The 20872-nt window shown below is 39.0% G+C and overlaps 1 protein-coding gene across 3 annotated transcripts in view; it reads right to left on the reverse strand.

The window, feature by feature from the left end:
* IQGAP2 (IQ motif containing GTPase activating protein 2) overlaps positions 1-20872 on the reverse strand; it is a 307664-nt gene that overhangs the window by 127070 nt on the left and 159722 nt on the right. For all 3 annotated transcript variants that reach the window (XM_019013491.4, XM_019013490.4, XM_055366992.2), the window contains 3 exons: positions 20341-20497; positions 12236-12313; positions 7138-7214 (listed from right to left, as the gene is read on the reverse strand). In XM_019013491.4, the coding sequence (XP_018869036.3) occupies positions 7138-7214; positions 12236-12313; positions 20341-20497 (312 nt within the window). The remainder of the gene's footprint in view (positions 1-7137; positions 7215-12235; positions 12314-20340; positions 20498-20872) is intronic.

Here is a 20872-nt window from a genome sequence, read left to right on the forward strand (position 1 = left end):
GTTATCTACTGAACCAAATTTTTCCATCTTAGTCACATACATCACTGCCAATATCACATGGCATTAGTTTTTTCTACCACTTTCAAGATAAAACTAGTGGTATTAGTTTTTTCTATACTTTCAGGATATACACTAAAAGGTACTATCGTAATGAAATGCAAACTTAAAAGGCAGGAGCTAAATTTATTTCAGCTTTCTTGGATCACATTATGTGTAGCTCATTTTGTACCATAACATGTGGAATGAATGTTTGTATATCAAAGCCTCATGGTAGAGCAGAAAGACCACAGGACTAGAATCCAGAAGCGCTGAATCCTGGTCCCAAAACTGGTAAAACCTCAATGTGTGACTAAGAGCAAGTCACGTAACCCAAGCTTTCAGTTCCCTTATCTGTGAAATGAATGACTTAGACTACAATAACTTCCCAAGGCCCTTCCCCTTCTCAAGTTCCATGATTCTTCATTTAAAACATGTTAAATTTAATAGCTGAGAGGCCTGTGCTGAAGTTCAAGTCTGATACCGGTGTTCTTTTAATTTTCTTAGAAGTAGGGAAATAATTGACTTCTTTTGAAGCTATTGGCTGGCTGAATTCATAACAGCACAGGTTCAGTTCTCACACATCCTGGTTTTTACTAACTGTGTGACCTTCGGCAGCCTCTCTGTGCCTCAACTGCCTTGGGGATAAAATGGGAGTAATAATAGTGACCACTGCACAGATATGTTATGAAGATAAAATGAGATTATACCAGTACAGTATTTTGTGCAGTGCCAGGCACATAGTTAAAAGCTCCATTTGTGTTAACCTTTGTTCTTACTATTCTTTGTTAAATAAATGTGTCCTCTGTATACAAACACTTATTGATAACCTATCAAAGTGGTTTTCTTACTTTTTCCAATGCCAAGAATCTCTATTTCACCACAGACTCCATGTTTGAAATAGTTTTATTTACTGAACCAAATTTTTCCATCTTAGTCACATATATCACTGCCAATATCATATCAAAATCCAGGGTTCTATACTAAATTTTCAGCCCCAAACCAAAGGAATCCTGAGGTAGCCTTATCATAGAGAAATTAGTTCAATTAAACCTCCTGAAAAGTTAAATATACAAACTCCAGAGACTTTAACTTGGAATCAATAGTACGTAAGCTGTATAAAGTAACAAGATGTGGTTCATAGTCTCTTAAGAGCTCAGAATTTAGGAAGATAGAAAGGCATAACCACCATACTAATTTAGGACAGAAAGAGGAGGAAAGGGAAAGGAATGGTTCAGAGCACAGAGAGAATTCTGAGCAAGGAAGGACTTGAAAGAAATAAGCAGGTGCAACTGCCTCCCTCACCTTACTCCCAAATACTGCCATCTCCAGATATCCCTTCTGAGAACCTAGGATTAGAGCCTGTCCTTTGAGCTAAGAAACTGTCTTCAGAAATCTTACTTATAAATGCAAATATGTTCACTGTTAGAGATATAATCAATCTGATGCAAGGGTTCAATCAGTTTCTTAGGGAAGGAAAAGGTTCTAAGGGAACAGAGTGTTAAGACAAGGAAAGTTATGCATTAATGCCTGAGGAGCAGGTTCAAAGGCCACCTGGTAAGCAAGACAGCCACCTGGCTGTGTGGGAGCTGGCTAGACAAACTCTCCTCCACAAAGCTGCCAGAGTACCTGGACGGCTGGTGAACCAGAAGTGGGTCTGCCAGAGCCATGGCATCACCATTGTACCTGAAAACATGGCTGCTGTGACATAGCTACAGTATCAGCAGCAGGAAAAGTAATCCTATCACAGAGGAGAGGCAGACATAGCTTCAGTTTGTGGCTGCCCATGTAGAAGAATCTCAATGGTCAAATGAACTAGACAGCAAGAAAAGCAGAATCCAGTAAGCTAATAAGGTTAAACTTGAAAAATCAATATAAACACATGACTTTTAAGAGGAATCCCTAGAGAGTGGTGGTTCCACATCTCAAAGCAGAAATAATCAGGATAGGACTGGAACATCCTGTTGTGACCACGAGCAAGGATATTTCAAAGAATGTCAGGGACGGTGCTAGAAGGACAAGGAAGTGGGCCAGAAAGAGCTCAGACTGACCAAGCTGAAACAATCTGGTTCATCAAAAAGAAAGAGATATTAATCTTGGTTAAGTCTGAGAAAGGCCACAGGTTCAAAACAATAATCAAGAGAATAATATACAGTGTCCCAAAAGGAAGTTGTAATAAAAAAAGAGATAAATAGCGAACGTGTATTTCTATTTACTTTAACAAGTTGGGGAGCATTATTAAAACACAAGTACTTTGTTTCTTCTATATCTGTTTTTTGTTTGTTTGTTTTGTTTTGTTTTGTTCTTTGAGATGGAGTCTCGCTCTGTTGCCCAGGCTGGAGTGCAGTGGCACGATCTTGGCTCAGTGTGATCTCTGCCTCCTGGGTCTATTCTCCTGCCTCAGCCTCCCGAGTAGCTGGGACTACAGGTGTGTGCCACCATGCTTTTTTTTTTTCTTTTAATTGAGATGGAGTCTCCCTCTGTTGCCCAGGCTAGAGTGCAGTGGCACAGTCTGGGCTCACTGCAACCTCCGCCTCCCAGGTTCAAGCGATTCTCCTGCCTCAGCCTCCCAAGTAGCTGTGATTATAGGCACCTGCCATCACACTTGGCTAATTTTTGTATTTTTGGTAGAGATGAGTTTTCACCATCATGGCCAGGCTGATCTTAAACTCCTGACCTCACATGATCTGCCTGCCTCGGCCTCCCAAAGTGCTGGGATTACAGGCATGAGCCACAACACCTGGCCTATATTTGTTTATATATAGATATTTTTATACTATTTATACTACATGAAAGAATAAAGACCAAGAACTTTGAGTAAACTAAATAGTCCCAGAAAACAAAGGAAGTGCCCCAACATAAGGAAGAACCAAGGAGCATAGGTGGTGACAGAAACACCGGGTAGAAAGAGGGTCCAGCACTGGTGGTCACATCCACTAACTAAGTGGAGGCAGGACTAGAAACATGATCTGAGATGATAAATCAGCCCAAAAGCCTAAGGATCACTGGGTACAGTCAATCCCTTGTCTCCCAGGGGATGAAAACCTCTAGAAAGCCCAACTAATTTTAAAAAATATATTTAAAAGGCATACATAAGCTTTTAATAATGTTAATGGATCAGGCCAATACATCATTATGACAGGACAATGGATTATACAATGCTGGTCAAGTGAGACTTAAGAAAGTAAATTATTTCAGGGTAATGGGGAACGGGGGCAGGGGCAGGGACCAGATTGTAAATAAAGACCTACCTGAAAGCCAGGTACTTAAATGCGGTCTGATTTTTTTTTTTTTTTTTTTTTAAACAAAGAAAGTTTAGCCTGATGCCTGTGGCCAGGGTCTGACTCGCCATGGGAGAAGAACCCAAAGTTGTGCCATGTTCTGACTCACAAGTGATCCATCCGAAACCCAGATCTGTAATCATGGCAGGTTTGAAAGGGTATTCTTTTGTTTCTGGTGTCACGAAGATTATGTCAATTCTGGGTAGGTATCAAAATAATATAATAGCCAAGGACAACTCAAAACTAGTTATAAATAATAAACAAAATGGGTGAAACTTGTAATATGGGTCTTACAGAATAGGTTCCAGTGCAGTAAGTTTGTAATAACGTACCTGGGCATTTCACGTGCTCTTTAAGGTATCTGAAGTACTCAAAACATCATTTCTACTAAATTATTCCAACTCTTTCAAGGAATTCACTTTTATGACTGTTTAAACAAGTAACAGTTGTTTAATATCATTTATTATACATCTTTAATAAGGTGGGCACTAAACAACATGTCAAAAAAGTGTTCTTACCCTTGCGTAAAAGGCCTCCAGATATTTTTTAAAAATTAGTATAGTAACTAGTTAGCAAGGCTCTCACTCTTAAACTGGTTCGTTTTCAGGCAGAGGCTTTATAACATTCCAAAAGAAGCCACAAAAGTAAAACATGCCATACGCAGTATGCACTTTAAGTTCAAAGATATCAAAATAGTTACAGTGGTTTTTACTTGGTGTTGAGATAGTGGGTCTTTTAGCTTTTTCTTTAACATTCTTCCTGGATTTTCCAATTTTTTCCACAATGAGCATACATTACTTTTGAAAAAAATGAGAAAAAGACAAACATTTCTTTAGAAAAAGAATGATGTGGCCGGGCGTGGTGGCTGATGCCTGTAATCCCAGCACTCTGGGGAGCTGAGGCAGGCAGATCACGAGGTCAAGAGATCGAGACCATCCTGGCCAACATGGTGAAACCCCGTCTCTACTAAAAATACAAAAAATTAGCTGGGCATGGTAGTGCGTGCCTGTAGTCCCAGCTACTCAGGAGGCTGAGGCAGGAGAATCACCTGAACCTGGAAGGTGGAGGTTGCAGTGAGCTGAGATTGCACCACTGCACTCTAGCCTGGTGACAGAGTGAGACTCCATCTCAAAAAAAAAAAAGATGCCATCCACCACTAAGGTGAGTCTGTCTACATTAGGTGAAGCTTGAGAATTTCCTCCCTTTGCTGCTGTGGTAATGTTCATGGAGTCTGGCTTGAGAACACCAAGCTAAACTTACACAGGGATTGGTGAGTGGTAGGACACGAGACTGGGATCAGAAATAAAATGATAAGGTGAGGGGCAGGCAGCAAAGGGGAACACAGATACAAACAGGAAGCAAGCATAAGCACCCAGAAGTTAGGTTGTTAAGCCCAACTCAAGATGACAGGGAATAGGAGACAAGTTTGGTCAGGGCTAAGAGCTAACTTTTTAGATCAAGTCAGGCCCACAGGCTGGGGCAGGAAGAAGGCAGCGCCTGGCAAGCTTAACTTCCTGGGAAACTTCCTTGCTGGCTTCTGAGCTATAATCAGAATCTCTGACCTGCCTAATTACTCTACCAGGTAATAACAACTCTCAAATACAGCAGCAGTGCTGTATCTGCAGCCAGGATATAAAAGCTGAAGACATGTTAGTTCATTTCCATCATCACTTCTAACTATGCAGCAAGAGTATTTATCAAACCCACTGTATTTATTAGAGGATTGTTCCTCAGCTTTCAAATGTGTCTTGCACAACAAAGCAGAATATCAGCCTCCTTTGAGTGACTGACTGCATTTTAAATCATAGCAGGAACAAGTTTTGGTGGAAAAAGCTTCAAGATACACTTGGGACTTCTCAGCTCCATAGTGAGAGGCAGCTATACAATAATTTAGAACAAAGAAAAGCAAGGAGAATGCTATTTACTAAATAAATATTGCTTTTGAAGATAAAATATCCTACTTAAGATCAGATCTGGTGAATGACATGACCCAACAGGAATCCCCTCCAGGATGAGTAAAAGTAATGGAGATGTCTATGATGAGTAACTGAAAAACACAGTCCTGGAAAATATCACATCAATATTTGTATACAATTGGCAATAATAAACAAAAAGTTGTTTTTTCTTTGTTTACCAAGCTATTCAAGCCATTGTTAAAACCATGGCAAATACACATGTAAGTCTAAGTGCAGCTCTAGATAGCTCCTTTAGGAGAACCATGATATCACCAGAAAGGAACTTAGCATACCATTTGTTTATAAGCTCCTTAACATGAATGTCCCAGTTGTCTATTTCAGAAAATCAATTGAAACTTATACGAGACAGCCCACGAGCATGCGACAGAACTAGAGATTAGCACTGTGATGCACACATGTAGCAATGGCATTAACTAGTCGTGGCTGGCTTAGCAGGTCATAGACCCAGTACTAACTATAGTGTTAAGTTATCATTCTAAGATCAGAAAAATATTTAATAAAGAATATCAGGCAACACAAGTTGAAAATATTCCTCAACATAAGCACTTTTGCACAAGGAGCTTTTAGAAAACCTGTGGCATAATGATACTCTCGCCACATCTGAGAAGGCAGCATGAAGTAGGTTTGTTTTTACTGTTGTTGTTTTTCTTTTTTTAACCAGTTGTTCTAAGTTACTAGAATAAAAAAAAATCATAGCAAAGGCACCTACACTTGGTCTATATTTCTAGCAACTGTCATCTTCTAAAGCAATCCCATAAGTACTGACTGGGGGAAAAAGTCAAATTATATGACATAATCAAATTTCTTCTCTAGAAAGCCAACACCACCATGAATTATTGTAGAAGCATTTTCCTTTGGAGAGGAAAAGAGCCAGGAAGAAGTCAACATAAACCTCTAGGCAGAGTACTCTGCCAGGAAAATGACTTCTAGTGATGAAAACACAAGGCAGATGTTCTAAAAGTAGTTTAAAATTTAATCAGACATGAAGTCTTCCAAAACCATTACCTGTGTACATTCAAGACAACAGCCACAAACTGGATTTTTAGAATAATCTTTGTTACCATCTAAAAATCACATTTCTTCCAGACCAACAAGATAAAATGTAATCTGTGAACTAGCAGAATTTCAGCATTTTCAAAAATTAAGTTATTGAACAATTGCTTTAAAATAATGAATGTGTCTTGATTTGACTAATTTACACCAACTACTATGTTTCTTCTTTATCCTTAGGGTACAAATTCTATTGAACAGAAGATCAAAAGAAACCATTCTTACCATCTATTTTCTTAATTTGTAAGAATTGAACTATATTGAATTATAATTCAATATAATTATATTTATTATATTTATAATTATAAATATAATATATTATATAAAATATAATATACAATTATATTTATTATAATTATTATAATAATTATAATTATTGAATTATAATTTTAACTCATTAAACCAAAATTATAATGACTATTAAAGTTGCTCATTTGATATATCTGCATTATATTTGTAAACTAGGTCATAACTCAAGAATATAGTAGTACATTACAATTGGATTTCTAGAAGTTTCAACCTAAATTTTCTCTTTATTGTACTTAATGGTTTTCAATCATTTTCTGGTTTTCTATTTTGAGTTAGATTTAAAAATCAGAAAAACATTTTTCAAGTTCAAGAATTGCTTATATGTGACCATTATTTTAATTTTGTACCAGCAAATCCAAAACAATGGAATTTAATAAAAAGTTCTTCAAACTATTAAAGTAACTTAAAACCTCTTTTAAAATTGAAATTTTAGTTTTATTTAAATCTACTTCTTAGAGCATCTTTTAGCTGCATTTTCCCCCTACCTCAGTGCGTGAATGCAATATATCATTCTTGGTATGTTTTTCCGATCATAGACATCTGTTGTTTCTGGATAAAATATCTGGAAAACAAAAGAAACAATATTTATTATATGTTTTGCTTCTCACAAGTATTTTAACTTCCCAAAATGACCCTATTTTGATTGTCCTTGCTATCCTATAATTATTTAAATATAGAGGAACCTCTCTGCCATTGCTTCATCTTGCTGTAGAGATAGACCAATCACCATATCTGGACCCCTGCCTGACAGCATGCCTCTTAGTGGTCCACAGGAGGATGGTGGGGTCCCCAGCCAGCTACTCCAAGAAGGCTGTGTCCACAGTGCTAGTGGCAGTGTTTCATTTCATAGGGCATATGAGCACATGTGGGCTCTGCCTCCTGTAGCCTTCATACTCCTGTGACTTCCCAGAGGTCCCATGGGCCTGAGAAGGGTGTCCTTGTTACTAGCCACTTTATTGCATTGTTAAAAACTTGGCATATGTGCTCTGTACACATGTATACATGCATGTACAACACACACACACACATTAAAAAAATCTGTTTAAAGTAAGACATTTTCACCAAATAAAATCTGGAAAGTATATAAGGTATGAAAGAAAAACATCTATGATCCCACCTCCCAGATTGTCACTATTAGCAATTTTGTCCCTATTTTTCTTCTGGTCTTTTTTTCTGTATGTCTCTGATTTTTTTAGGTTTATATATATGTGTGCATGTGAAAACAAAATTGTACTTAGTGTAACCTGTTTAAAACACTTAACAGAACACAATTATTTCCCATCCCCTTCATTATTCTATAAGATTATTTTTAATAGATGTATATGATTCGTTTATATTTTTGAACCCTAGCTTAGCCAGTTAATCCATGGTTGAACATTTGTTTTGCTTCTAATTTTTCCCTATTATAAGCTACTGCAATGAATATTTCTGTATTTTCTGAGCATCTGATTATTTTGGATAATCATCTAAATATGAAATTACTAGACTGAAAGGTCTGAACATCAAAGTTTTGAATACACCTTCACACTCTTTTCCTTTTTCTAACATGTTTTATTTTAGGTTTGGGGTACATGTGAAGGTTTGTTACATAGGTAAATGTGTGTCACGGGGGGTTATCCTACATACTATTTCTTACTCTTTTTCTTAAACTTGAAATAGCCTGATAAGAAACAGATTTCAGGCCAGGTGCAGTGGCTCACGCCTGTAATCCCAACACTTTGGGAGGCTGAGGCAGGCGGATCACCTGAGGTCAGGAGTTCAAAACCAGCCTGGCCAACATTAGCCAGGCGTGGTGGTGCATGCCTGTAATCCCAGCTACTTGGGAGGCTGAGGCAGGAGAATTGCTTGAACCCAGGAGGTGGAGGTTGCAGTAAGCCAAGCACGTGCCACTGCATTCCAGCCTGGGTGACAAGAACAGAACTTCATCTCAAAACAAAACAAACGAACAAACAAATCAACAAAAGAAACAGATTTCAGAGTGAGGCACCAAACTTCTCTGTTCCTAAGCACACACAAAAAATAATTAAGCTTGAGGCTTTTAAAATTAAGATAATCATTTAGACATTATTTACTTTAAGTAAATATTTTATAAAAACTGACATCAAAAACTAAAATAATGCATCATATGGTAGTACTTGATACTCAAGTGCAATTTCCTATTGGTCATTGAGAAAAGCTGAGAAAAGAAAGAAGCAAAGTTTCTTGAGCTACAAAATATATAATTACTAAGTACTTAAAGAAATGGCAGTAGCCTAAGAAATTTAAAAAGCCTTTCCAACTTTCCTTTAATGCATTTGCTACTAAAGTATCAATGAGAAGAGGATCCCTAAATTCAGAAGAGTATTAGCTGGGCATGGTGGTGCTTTGGAAGGCAGAGGCAGGTAGATCACCTGAGGTCAGGAGTTCAAGACCAGCCTGACCAACATGGTGAAACCTCGCCTCTACTAAAAATTAAAAAAAAAAAAAAAAATAGCTGGGCATGGTGGAGCACACCTATAGTCCCAGCTACTTGGGTGGCTGAGGCAGGAGAATCACTTGAACCCAGGAGGCGAAGGTTGCAGTGAGCCGAGATGGCACCACTGCAGTCCAGCCTGGGCGACAGAGCGAGACTCCGTCTCAAAAAACAACAAAAAAGAGTATTATCGGTTTAAAGTTCTCTATGTAAGCAGAGAACAACTGCAATTGCCTCTTCCCTTTTCTTTAAACAAGAATCTTTTATATTTATATTTCTCCTGGAAAGCCATTATAAATGTCTTCCTTCAGCAAGGAGATGAGATCAGTTTATCATTCACCAGAATGTTTTATGCAGCATTGCATTTCTGGCACCTAGCATGATACTGAGCACAGAGTAAGCACTTAATATTGATAAATGAAGGAATACCAGTTAAATATGATACATCAAAGTCAACTCAGTACAGTCTCTTGCCCCTGCAATGCAATATATCAATGACTTCATAATAAAAACCAATGTTAAAATAAAATCTGCTCTATAACACCACTTGTTTGGCCCTAAATACATACAATTTGAAAAGGTTTACATCAAATCTATCAAATCCAATGAAATTATCTGAATTTGATGTTGCCTTATACAAAACAATTCTGTTTAAATTCGTTTTTTATTAATTGGTTTATCATCCAGTCTCTAGTTAGTAGTTGCTAAATCACAATCCAGAAATATGAATTATGTATTACAGCCAGTTCCTAGAAGGAAACAGCATTTAACATTCTGGGCATTTTAGGAGAAGAGAAAATAGTTTGATTAAAAATGGCAGAACAAAATTTAAACATTGATCATTTCAAGATAAAATGAGACTGACCTAAAACAGATATGAGCACAATTATATTAAAAATGGGCATTAATAAATTACATTTAAAGAATCTTCTGTTTCTGTGGTGGTGGGTGTTTTTCACTGCACACCTGGCACAACAGAGGTCTTCACAAGCCAGTAGCTTATCCTCCTGACCTCCAGCGAGACCACTCCTAAATAATTTTTTAAAAATAGCTGTACAGGCCAGGCATGGTGGCTCATGCCTGTAATCCCAGCACTTTGGGAGGCTGAGACGGGCAGATTTCCTGAAGTCAGGAGTTCGAGACCAGCCTGGCCAACATGTGGAAACCCTGTCTCTACTAAAAATACAAAAAATAGCCAGGTGTGGTGGTGCCCACCTGTAACCCCAGCTACTCGGGAGGTTACACTTGATAACTCAGGGGGTTATCCAACATACTATTTCTTACTCTTTTTCTTAAACTTGAAACTAACAGCCTGATAAGAAACAGATTTCAGGCCAGGTGCAGTGGCTCACGCCTGTAATCCCAGCACTTTGGGAGGCTGAGGTGGGCGGATCACCTGAGGTCAGGAGTTCAAAACCAGCCTGGCCAACATTAGCCAGGCGTGGTGGTGCATGCCTGTAAGTGATAACCTCAAGAATCACTTGAACCTGGGAGGCGGAGGTTGCAGTGAGCCGAGATTGTGCCAATGCACCCGAGCTTGGGTGACAGAGCAAGACTCTGTCTCAAAAAAAAAAAAAAAAAATAGCTGTACATACGAAGCAACACATAGGAGCAAGCTATTGACCCAGATGGGTCTCAAGGACCGTATACAGAGTGGAAACGATGTGACTCAAAGGATACCTGCTATATGATTACACTTATATATTGTGCTCAAAATGCCAAAACTATAGAGATCGAGAACATATTAGTGGTTGCCAGGGAACAGGGCTGGGGGAGGGATGCAATCAGAAGGACCACTCTTCTGTGTGTCTGTCTTGATTGTGGTGGTGGTTACACAGATCTATTCATGGGATAAAACTGCACAGAATCACACATACATGCACACACATGCCCACTTACACAAATAAACGCATATGAAATGGTGAAAATGGAAAAAGGTCTGTAGTCTAGTTTACACGAATATACCAATGTCAATTTAACATGTACTGCAGTTAGATGTCACCACTAGGGGAAAGCTGAATGAAGGATACACATAGAAGTACTATTTTTACAACTTCCTGTGATTCTATAATTATTTCAAAATAACAAGTTTAAAAAAATAGTTCTACAATTTTTATCAAATGTAATTATTTCCTCATTTCCTCCACTTGCCTAATTCTCTCACAGACTTTAGGATGCCTGCTCTTCAAATTTAACAAGCACTGAATGTTTGCTGAGTTAAATTATATTTAGGAGATCTATTTTAGGAGTAAGAGCTATAACCCACTAGCCTTTACAAGTGATATTATGATTTATAATAATAATTTATATGCCGGGCATGGTAGCTCATCCCTGTAATCCCAGCACTTTTGGGATGCCGTGGCGGACAGATTGCTTGGGCTCAGGAGACTGAGACCAGCCTGGCCGACAAGGCAAAACCCTGTCTCTACAAAAACAAAAACAAAAACAAAAATTAGCTGGGCATGGGGCAGCTACTTGCCTGTGTTCCCAGCTACTCGGGAGGCAGAGATAGGAGAATCACTTGAACATGGGAGGCGGAGGTGGTAGATTAAGCCACTGTACTCCAGACTGGGCGACAGAGCCAGACTCTGTCTTGAAATAATAATAACAATAATTTACAAAAAATAAATTTATAATAATTTACAGTAATAAAGTGTATACTAATACAATGAGATTTTTTTTTTTTTTTTAATAGAGACAGGGTCTTGCCATGTTGCCCAGGCTGGTCTCAAACTCCTGGCCTCAAGTGATTCTCTCACCTTAGCCTCCCAAAGTGCTGGGATTATAGGCATGAGCCACCACAACTGGCTGAGACTTAGAATCTTTATGTACAAATAGCAACACAAGAAAGGGAGTTGGCTATTTTAGATAGCTCACCTATCTACCAGCTATAGCTTGTTCTGCCTTTATTTTGTGCACAATTTTACCCGGCTGCTCTCAATCTGGGCACATCCCTCATTCTGAGTTCTTGCCATATGTTACTTTGGATAGGTCTTTCCATGTTTTTTAGTCCTCACATTTCTCATTTCTACATTAACATAACCCAGTCTCCAAAGTTATTGCTCATAAAGAGATGTTTGTGTACTACCCCTTTGCCTTTCTAGTTCAGATTCCAGTGTGTGAAGGCTTACCTTGGGTAGACCAATAGACTCCATCGCTCTTAACCACTGGACGGTATTATCTGTGTGTCGAAAATGAAGGCCGGACTTCTAAAGTGACGATAGGAGGGAAAAGGGAGAGAAGGAACCACACAAAAAGTGAGTCATTTGCAATAACTTTTTTCATGTACAGGATGCTTTTCAATTGTATTTCTCCTGGAACAGAGTTATTAATGTTCACATAAAACAAACAGAGGCGTGCTAAAGGATGTATCTTGGCAACATCCCAACCATCTGTGATGAACCATGAATTTCCATAATTCACACGTTTGAGGTAAATTCTGAACTAGAATCTCCAAGACTGTTTAATGTCTAGCTCATGCTTAAGGATGTTTTATGAGACACATGTACACAGGCGTGGGTGTGTACGCACATAACACACACATGCATGGTGTCCAGATTTTGGCAACCATGGCTGAGAGGCCTAGCAACTTCAGAAAAAGACAGGATTTTTAGAAGACTACATTTTTTTTTGTTCTAATCATGAATAGAATATTTCTGCAGAAAACCTGGAAAACAGGAAAATATAGCAAAATACAAAGATGAAAACAAAAACCACCCCATAATTCAGAACTAACTTTAGTATTGATTCTTCTAATTTAACCCTGATCTTGGCCTTGTATATAAGAAACAAACCTTCACCAGAAATATTTAACAAGATCTTTTTCTACCCCTACAATAAAAATAGCTTTTGTGTATCTTCCATTTCTTCTTTATAGCCCTCATCAGATAGTCATTCCTTCTGCACAGCCTGTAAGTATAGCATTCTTGCCTGTATCTCATAAAAATTTATCAGGAATGAACCATTAAGAACTTTAAAATGATCTTGTGCTTTTCACTAATTAAATGCATAGCACAATGTTATCTATTTATTGTAATTTTTAATAAATGTACAAGACAATAACTATAGCAAGTTTTACCATATAACTAACATTCAGTAGTAGATAATCACATTCAGAAAGTTTGGCTCTTCCCACCTTCTGTTACCTTCTACAATCTAATAATTTGTTGTATAAAAAGTATTTTCATTGCTGTTGGAAATTATAAAGTATAAGCAAATTAACATTTGACAAATGTTTATGCCTTCTCAATGGTGGCTACTATTCGTGATTGAACCATGTGTTCCAATCACTTCATGTAAATTAACCCTAATTTTCAAAACACCCTGAAAGGTAATTATCATTCCTATTTTTTTTTGCAGTGTTCATAACAGCTTTATTTTAATAGACCCAAACTGGGAATAATGGAAATGTCCTTTAGTGGGTGAATAAGATTAAATAAACTCTGGTGCATTCACACAATGGAATAAATTCCTATTTTTTAAAGATATGGAAAGATAGACCAAAAAGATGATGTGATTTGCCTAAAGTCAAGTAGTTGTCAACTGGCTGACCTAGGATTCAAGACTACATCTCTCCGGATCTGAAAACCTTCCCTATGCTAACACTCTACGAGAGAAGAATGAAGGACCTATAGATTGTTTGATTATTCTTTGGAAGGCAAAAATTAACTACTAATGAACTAGATAGAGGAAGGGAGAGTTGAAGGAAGGGAAGAAGGAAAAGGAATAAACAGAGCCCAGAGAGTTGACAGGTCAGGCTATACTGTTTGAGTGTTTATAACTCAGCAAAAATTTGCTTATGCAAATAATTTTCAGACAAGGCTACTCTGTGACCATGGAAGAACAAGATAGAAACAATCCACAATCAAGTCTGAACCAAGACAGGTATGAGAACCCTCTGTGCCACAAAATAAATAATGTCCCCCTCTTCCAACTAATATGAGGTACTCTGCTTTCTTTACTGATGACAATCTAAGTCCCTATTCAATCTTCCCACCTCTTAGATAAAAATTACCAAGACACCAAATTGATCCCACTTTCTGACGACACCCAAAAGAAAATGGGTTCTTGCTTCCCTAAATCCCTACTAGAACCACCCAGCACAAGCCCAAATCTACTCATTTCTCTTCTCTGTGGCAATATGGGTATGCACTTTTCTTGCCCAACAAGTTAAATAAACCTAATCTTGTTTGACCACAGAGGGCTTCTGGTGTCCAAAACTGGTGGGCTCCAACAATCTCAAATTATGTAACAAAGACACCCATGTGTTTAGTGGTCTTGTTAGCAAAGTAATCTCAGGAAAGATAGAAATCTCTCTGAACCTTGGTTCCCGAGCCACAAAATGCTTCTTTGAGTTGCAGAGATTAATCTGAGAATATATGGAAGGTATTTAGTTGCAAAGTGCACCTAAGAATGCAGTAAATATTAGCTATTATAATTATTACAGTACAAGATTAGGCTTGGAACTTTCATTTACCTTTGAGGTCAGAAAAAATTTCAGTGCTTCATGTTAAGAGGCACTGAAGAAAAGGGTGGTTATCTTGGTCATATTTCTGCAACAAATGAAATGACAGATTTCAAATCCTTCATCCTTTTAAACTACCTGAGAATGCTGACTTCAGAATCCTATGATTCATGTTAGCACACTTTCGTTAGTGAATTGCAGCAATAACATTGTCAATATACTGAGTTTGCTTCACTTAGAATGAAAATGGTCTTCTAATTAGGCTTGAAATAATCCCAGTCCACTATAATCATCTTTAACAAGTCTTTTCTTCCCGCTCCAGTCCTGTATATTACTATTAGATGAGGTGACATGTCTACAGTCAGATTTAGCCAAGGGTTGCTGTTATCCATACACCTAATTTCTTTCAGGCGTTAGACCAGGAAGTATATGCTGTTTTTCCACTGCTGAGCTATTACACCAGCAAACATGGTTCATCTAGTTTAAACTGCATAGATGAGGAATTACATTGTCATCATTGGATGCTAACATCCTACATATTGGAATCAGAGCATTTTAAAACCAGGAGGTAGTTTAGAAACAAATAACATTATCCAAATTTGCTTATTTTACAGATGAGGAAACTGATGGCACAAGTAAGTAAGATGCTTGAGTTGACCTAACTTGTTAGGCTCAAGGTTAAGACTCCCTTGCAGAATCCCATAATATTTGGACTTCAAGTCCAAATATTATGTTCATTTTACTGCTCAAGTACCTTAGAACAAGCACTGCCTCCAATATTCACTAGATGCTCATGTCTATCAGGCACCATGCCAAGTGCCCTGCATGGATCATTTTGTACCTCACAATATCTCCACAAAGGCAGATACTGTTGTTATTACATTGAGGATCTGTTATCTGAAATGTTTGGCATTAGAAGCGTTTTGAGTTTCTGATTTTTACAAATTCTGGAATATTTGCATCAGACATACTGACTAAGCATCCCTAATCCCAAAATCCAAAATCCGAAATGCTCCAAGGAACATTTCCTTTGAGTGTCATGTCGGTCTTCAAAAAGTTTTGAATTTTGGAGCACCTTGGATTTTTGGATTAGGGATATTCAATCTGTATTCCCACTTCACAGGTGAGGAAACTGAGGCTCAGAGAGCCAAAGTTAATGGCGAAGCTAGATGCTGAAGTATTTTGATTCTACAGTTCACACTGCTAACCACTGTGTGCATGCCTTCCCTATCTAAGGCACACCTACCTATTTGACAAGAATTTATTATAAACCTACAATTATCAAGGTGCTGTTCAGAGTACTATTCATCTTTGAACCTTGTCAGACTGAAACCTCTTCAAGGAAGGCCCTTCTGTCCACTCCTCTTTCTCCTGCCTGCCCCAGTCTGCTTGGGATCACTCTCTAATCTCTCAAGTCCCCACCATGGAAACCTTCCCGGCCCTTCACCACCAAACACCCCATTTAGAATGGACAGGACTGCTCCCTCCTCCTTGGTCATCTCCCACTGTCCACCCAGCTGTCTTCTCATGGCCCTCCATCCATTTCTATTTCCTTTTCAGGATGCATCCTTGGTTTTCCCTCTTGAAGCAGTTCACTTCTTGTCTGTGCAGGTCACTGCCACCTGGACTGAGTTATTCCCTCACTGGACTCTGTCTCCCCTCTCATCCTCCTTCTGGTTTGTTCTCTGTATAGCAGCAACTGATGTTTCTGAAGCGCAAACTGCACCATATGGCATCACAAGGCTTCTGATTGCTGTCCCCCCAACGTAGCATGAAATCTCAGGTGCTCCATGGGGCCTGCATGGCTGTGCAATCTCATCTCTGCTCTTCCTGGCCTCATCTTCCACCACTGTCCCTTTCAACCACTCTGCTACGGACAAGCTCTTTTCCTCCTTGTGGCAAGTCTCTCACAAATGAGCTCCCTCTCTTTGGACAGTTCTTCCCGGTGCCCACCCCTGACTGCACACAGGTGACTTTCTTCTCACTCTTCCATCCTCAGAGTAAACTCCTCCTCAGAGAAGCCCATCTCCTGGCCGTTGCTATCTACCCATAACACTGGCTTTCGTGTCTTCCTTCAGACACTTACCACAATTCACAGCTATAAATTCACTTAGTCTGCCTCCCCGCCACCACGAAACCAGGCCCTTGTCTGCTTGGCTCACTATTCTGCCGTTAGTGCCTAGAATAGTGCCTGACATGCAATGGGTCTTCATAAGTGTTGCATGGATGAATGAATTCTACCCTATATGTATTTCTATTGTGGTATACCTTTATCTCCCTTCCCTACAACTGTATTGCAATTTGTTATATTAATGTTTATTCACCTATTAGAGCAGTGGTTCTCAACTGAAAGTGCAGAAGAAAAGAATAACCTGCAGGTGATTTATTAAGAGTACCGCTTCCTGGGTCAAGAGATGCTGCCTGACTCAGTAGTCTGGGGTGGGACCCAGGAATCCAATTTTTACACACACCCATTAGGTGGTTCTGCAGGAGGCTTGAGCACCATTCTTAGAGGAAGAGTGTCACACTCAGCATACTGAGTATGTACCAAATAAAGCACAGAAGGTAAGAAAAGGAATGGAATCCTTTGGCTTATGTGAAACTATTGTCATTCATTCCTTCATCCAACAGCTATTCCCCAAGTACCTACTGTGGATAAGACCCTGCACCATGTGCTGGGGATGGGGCATAGAGGCACATACGGTGCCTGCCCACTTTACAATACACTATGGCATGTGTAAGAGAGACTGTGTCAGGAGCTGCAGTGCACATGGCGTGGGCATGTAACTCAGACCTGGTGTGGAGGGCGGAGGTGGCCATGGAAAAAATACTTATAACTGGGAAGTTGAACTGTAATGCTCAGGACATCTTTCCAACCCTAAATTAATGAGGAACTAGGGTTGTACATAAGCTGACAAAGAGAAGGGGGTAGCACAAAAGCTCCTGTCTGCCTAACTGATGGTCATCAAAGCTGCCAGTGCCAAGGCTGACTTATTTTATGGCTGCAGTCTAGGCAGACCCTGCAGCGAGAGCCCGAGTTCACTGAATTCATGGTTTCCAGATGGCACGAGGGGCTGGGGCTGGGTTATTGAGTGTTCCCTCGTGCTTCAACATCTTTGCCTTAGTCCCATGATTTAGCTCTCCTTGCAAAGGGCTATGTGACATGCTTCAGTTCTGAAGAACACAAGATCAGGAAGTTGCGTTACCTATTTGCTAATATTTATCTCCTTTCATTTTCGTATCAGGGATGAAAAGGCGCTAAAATAAGATTTTATGATTGCATGGCAAATCACTCAAAGTTTCCATCAAGAACACTAGGCACTTTCAAGGATTTAATAAAGAAAAAAACAAACCTCTTTTCTGCAGTCAATCCACAGAGGGGTCCTTTCCATTTGTCTTATGTTTTTTTCTTTTAGCTCAGCAAGGAGGGGCTCCCACGCCACAGCTGGCCACGACCTCCCTCCTGCTGGCCTCCCTCCTTCCTGCCCCTCTCCCAGCATCACCTCTGTGCCATCCGGCCTTCCAGGGATCTGATGCGGCAGGGGTGGCCTCCCTCTTGTGATGTTTCACTTGGGGATGTATGTCATCACCTGCCTACGCCCCGCAAGTATTTTATTCCATAACCAGAAATTGCAAATATTATTTCCCTTGTCCCCATCCTAAAGAGAAGTTGCTATTCATTTAAATAATAGGATATCTGATGCCAGGAGGAGAAGGTACCTGTTTAAGTTGCCATGAGGCAACTGCCATGAGGGCCCTGAGCTGGTCAGGAAGGACACTCCTATATTCAAGGTATACAACATTCCAGGAAGAGAAAAGAACTAGCACACATACTGCTCTGAGGCTCACTTCCATGAAGGGCCCGTCTTCCCAGCCTGATTCTCACAGTTCATGAAAGCCAAAAGAAAATCTGTAATTCCCTTTCAGTCGAGCTGGAGCCTACCCCAACTACGCTTTAACTCTATCATCAAATCTACATACGTGTTGGTACTGACAGACCTAGATCTTGATTATAACCAAAATAAAAGCAATGAAAAAAAGACAAGCTGCAGTCTAAAATGTGGACTAATATTTATTTTGCAGAGAGAGGATACAGATGGTCTTTTTCTGGGCTTCTCTGAATTTCTAAAAACATTTCTCAAAAAATTTTTCTAAACTTCAATTTTAGCCGGCTAAGTGATTGTTTTATTAAAGTCTTGTGGAAGATTATAATGAGCTGGAACTCTGGAGTGAAACTTCATGAACACAAATTTACTTTAATAAATGTAAACATTTTTATTTGTAACATTATTCAAGGCAAAAACTTTTGCTCAGTGACCTTTTTGACCAGACTAGAAAAACAGACTCAAAATAAATTTGACAAGTAATCTTGTCTACTGTTAACCTTAAAGATTATTCAAACATTCTATCTGTATTTAATATACATATTTAAAGAATATATTTTGCCTAAAGAAGTGAAGGGTACTATGAATCATGCAATAAATGGGAAATCATTCCTTTTCCAACTATATGCAACATATTCCGTACAGCTGTAAGAGAAATAACTGTTCAGAATACTGGAAAATCTGCAGATAAAAAATATTGATATAAAGAACTGAATGCATTAAAAAAATAAAGATCAAGTTTCAAAGAAGCTTTAGAAACCTTGACCTGCAGCAGACAAGAGGTCACATATTGCAGAATAGAACACCAGACATTTAAAAAATCTGTTTTGAAGATACATTGCTAATGGAGGAGCCTTTTAGGTTGGCATTTGCTTTTTCCTTTTTCTTCTGAATATATAATTTCAAATGTAAAAAAGTAGACAGAATAGTATAATGAACTCCTACGTACCCATCATTCAACTCAACAGTTATGAACTCATGGCCAGCTTTTTATCATCTGTCTACCTTCCCCTCAATTATTTTGAAACAAATCCTAGATGTATCACTTCATCTGTAAATACTTTGATATGTATCTCTAAAAAATCGGGATTTTTATTACTATAAAATTGATGTTTATTTTAATTTTGTTTTCTTCTCCCTGCTTCTTCTAAATTTAAATAACAGTGCGGTTTTTATTGTTGATCTTTCTTCTTCTTGCTATTATTATCTTAGAGACAGGGTCTCACTCTGTCACCCAGGCTGGAGGGCAGTGGTATGATCATACCTCACTGCAGCCTTGAACTCCTGGGCTCAAGCAATCCTCCTACCTTGGCCTCCAAAAGTGTTGGGATTATGGGCAAGAGCTACCGCACTCAGCTGCTGTCATGTTTCTAAAAGGGCTACAATAGTTTTTTATTTTCTAATGCTTCCCAAATTAGCCCTGAAACAATTCTTAAAACTAGTTGTACACAAAGTGGTTAGTCATATCTTGCTTTAAACATCAAATGGAAAAGAATTCTTGGCTGATCATTCGACCTTCCTACTTGTTTTATCACATTGGCCCTAACTCTTTAGGGCCACAAGTTCAAGTGAAAAAAGGAGCGGTAGCATGCCCCCACTTTTACCTTTACTGGCACTAATAAAGTCAAGAGTGACTTCCATGAAGGAATAATTGGGGGAGGCATTGGGAAGCCCCATAAGTCAGAGGTCTCTTAGTGTCAGACCAGAAATAGAAACACTTTGCTTTTTAAAACTGCTGCTGCCTCAGGAATGCTATTAACAGGCTCCAAAGACATCCCCCAGCCCCCCAAATCCTTACAGAAACACTAAGAGTAAAAGAAGGGAGAGGATATGAAATACCAAACTTTCACTTTTAGCTGGAAGCCAAAACCAATTAGATCTTGGTTACCTTATAACGTGTTTGTTCCACATCATAGATCTTTTTCTCTGATACCATTTTCGGGGCAAAGAACTTGGCTAACTTTGCAAGGTAAACTCCATTCCGGAGCCCTTCTTCCAATTCAGTGGTTGGTGGCAATTCTTCAACTAGGCAAACTTCCATCCACCTAAAAAGATTAAAAAAAATATTAAAATGATTCCAGTTGGATAACTTTCTGCAAATGAAGGCATGCAGCATTTCGCTGTGTGTGTTGCAGACAAAGGAAGAAGGATCTGAAACATCTTTCGGTGTCACTGGTGGGAAGGGAAGACTTTCTGGGTGGAATGGGGATTTTGAACATGAGACGAACAGGGGGAATGAAAGCCCAGAAGCGCTGAGCTCACTCCCATGCCAGAGCTCGTCAACTTCACCTTTATCTGAGCTTCTGCCAAGTCTCTTTTGTGCCAAAGAAGGAAAAGGCCAAACCATTTTGTATAGGTGGAATTAGTCCTGCTGACATTAAAGAAAAAATAATTCCAAGTTTATGAGCCCTTGGCAGAGG

Source organism: Gorilla gorilla, chromosome 19 (genome assembly GCF_029281585.2).
Source record: "Gorilla gorilla gorilla isolate KB3781 chromosome 19, NHGRI_mGorGor1-v2.1_pri, whole genome shotgun sequence".
Lineage (NCBI taxonomy): Eukaryota > Metazoa > Chordata > Mammalia > Primates > Hominidae > Gorilla > Gorilla gorilla.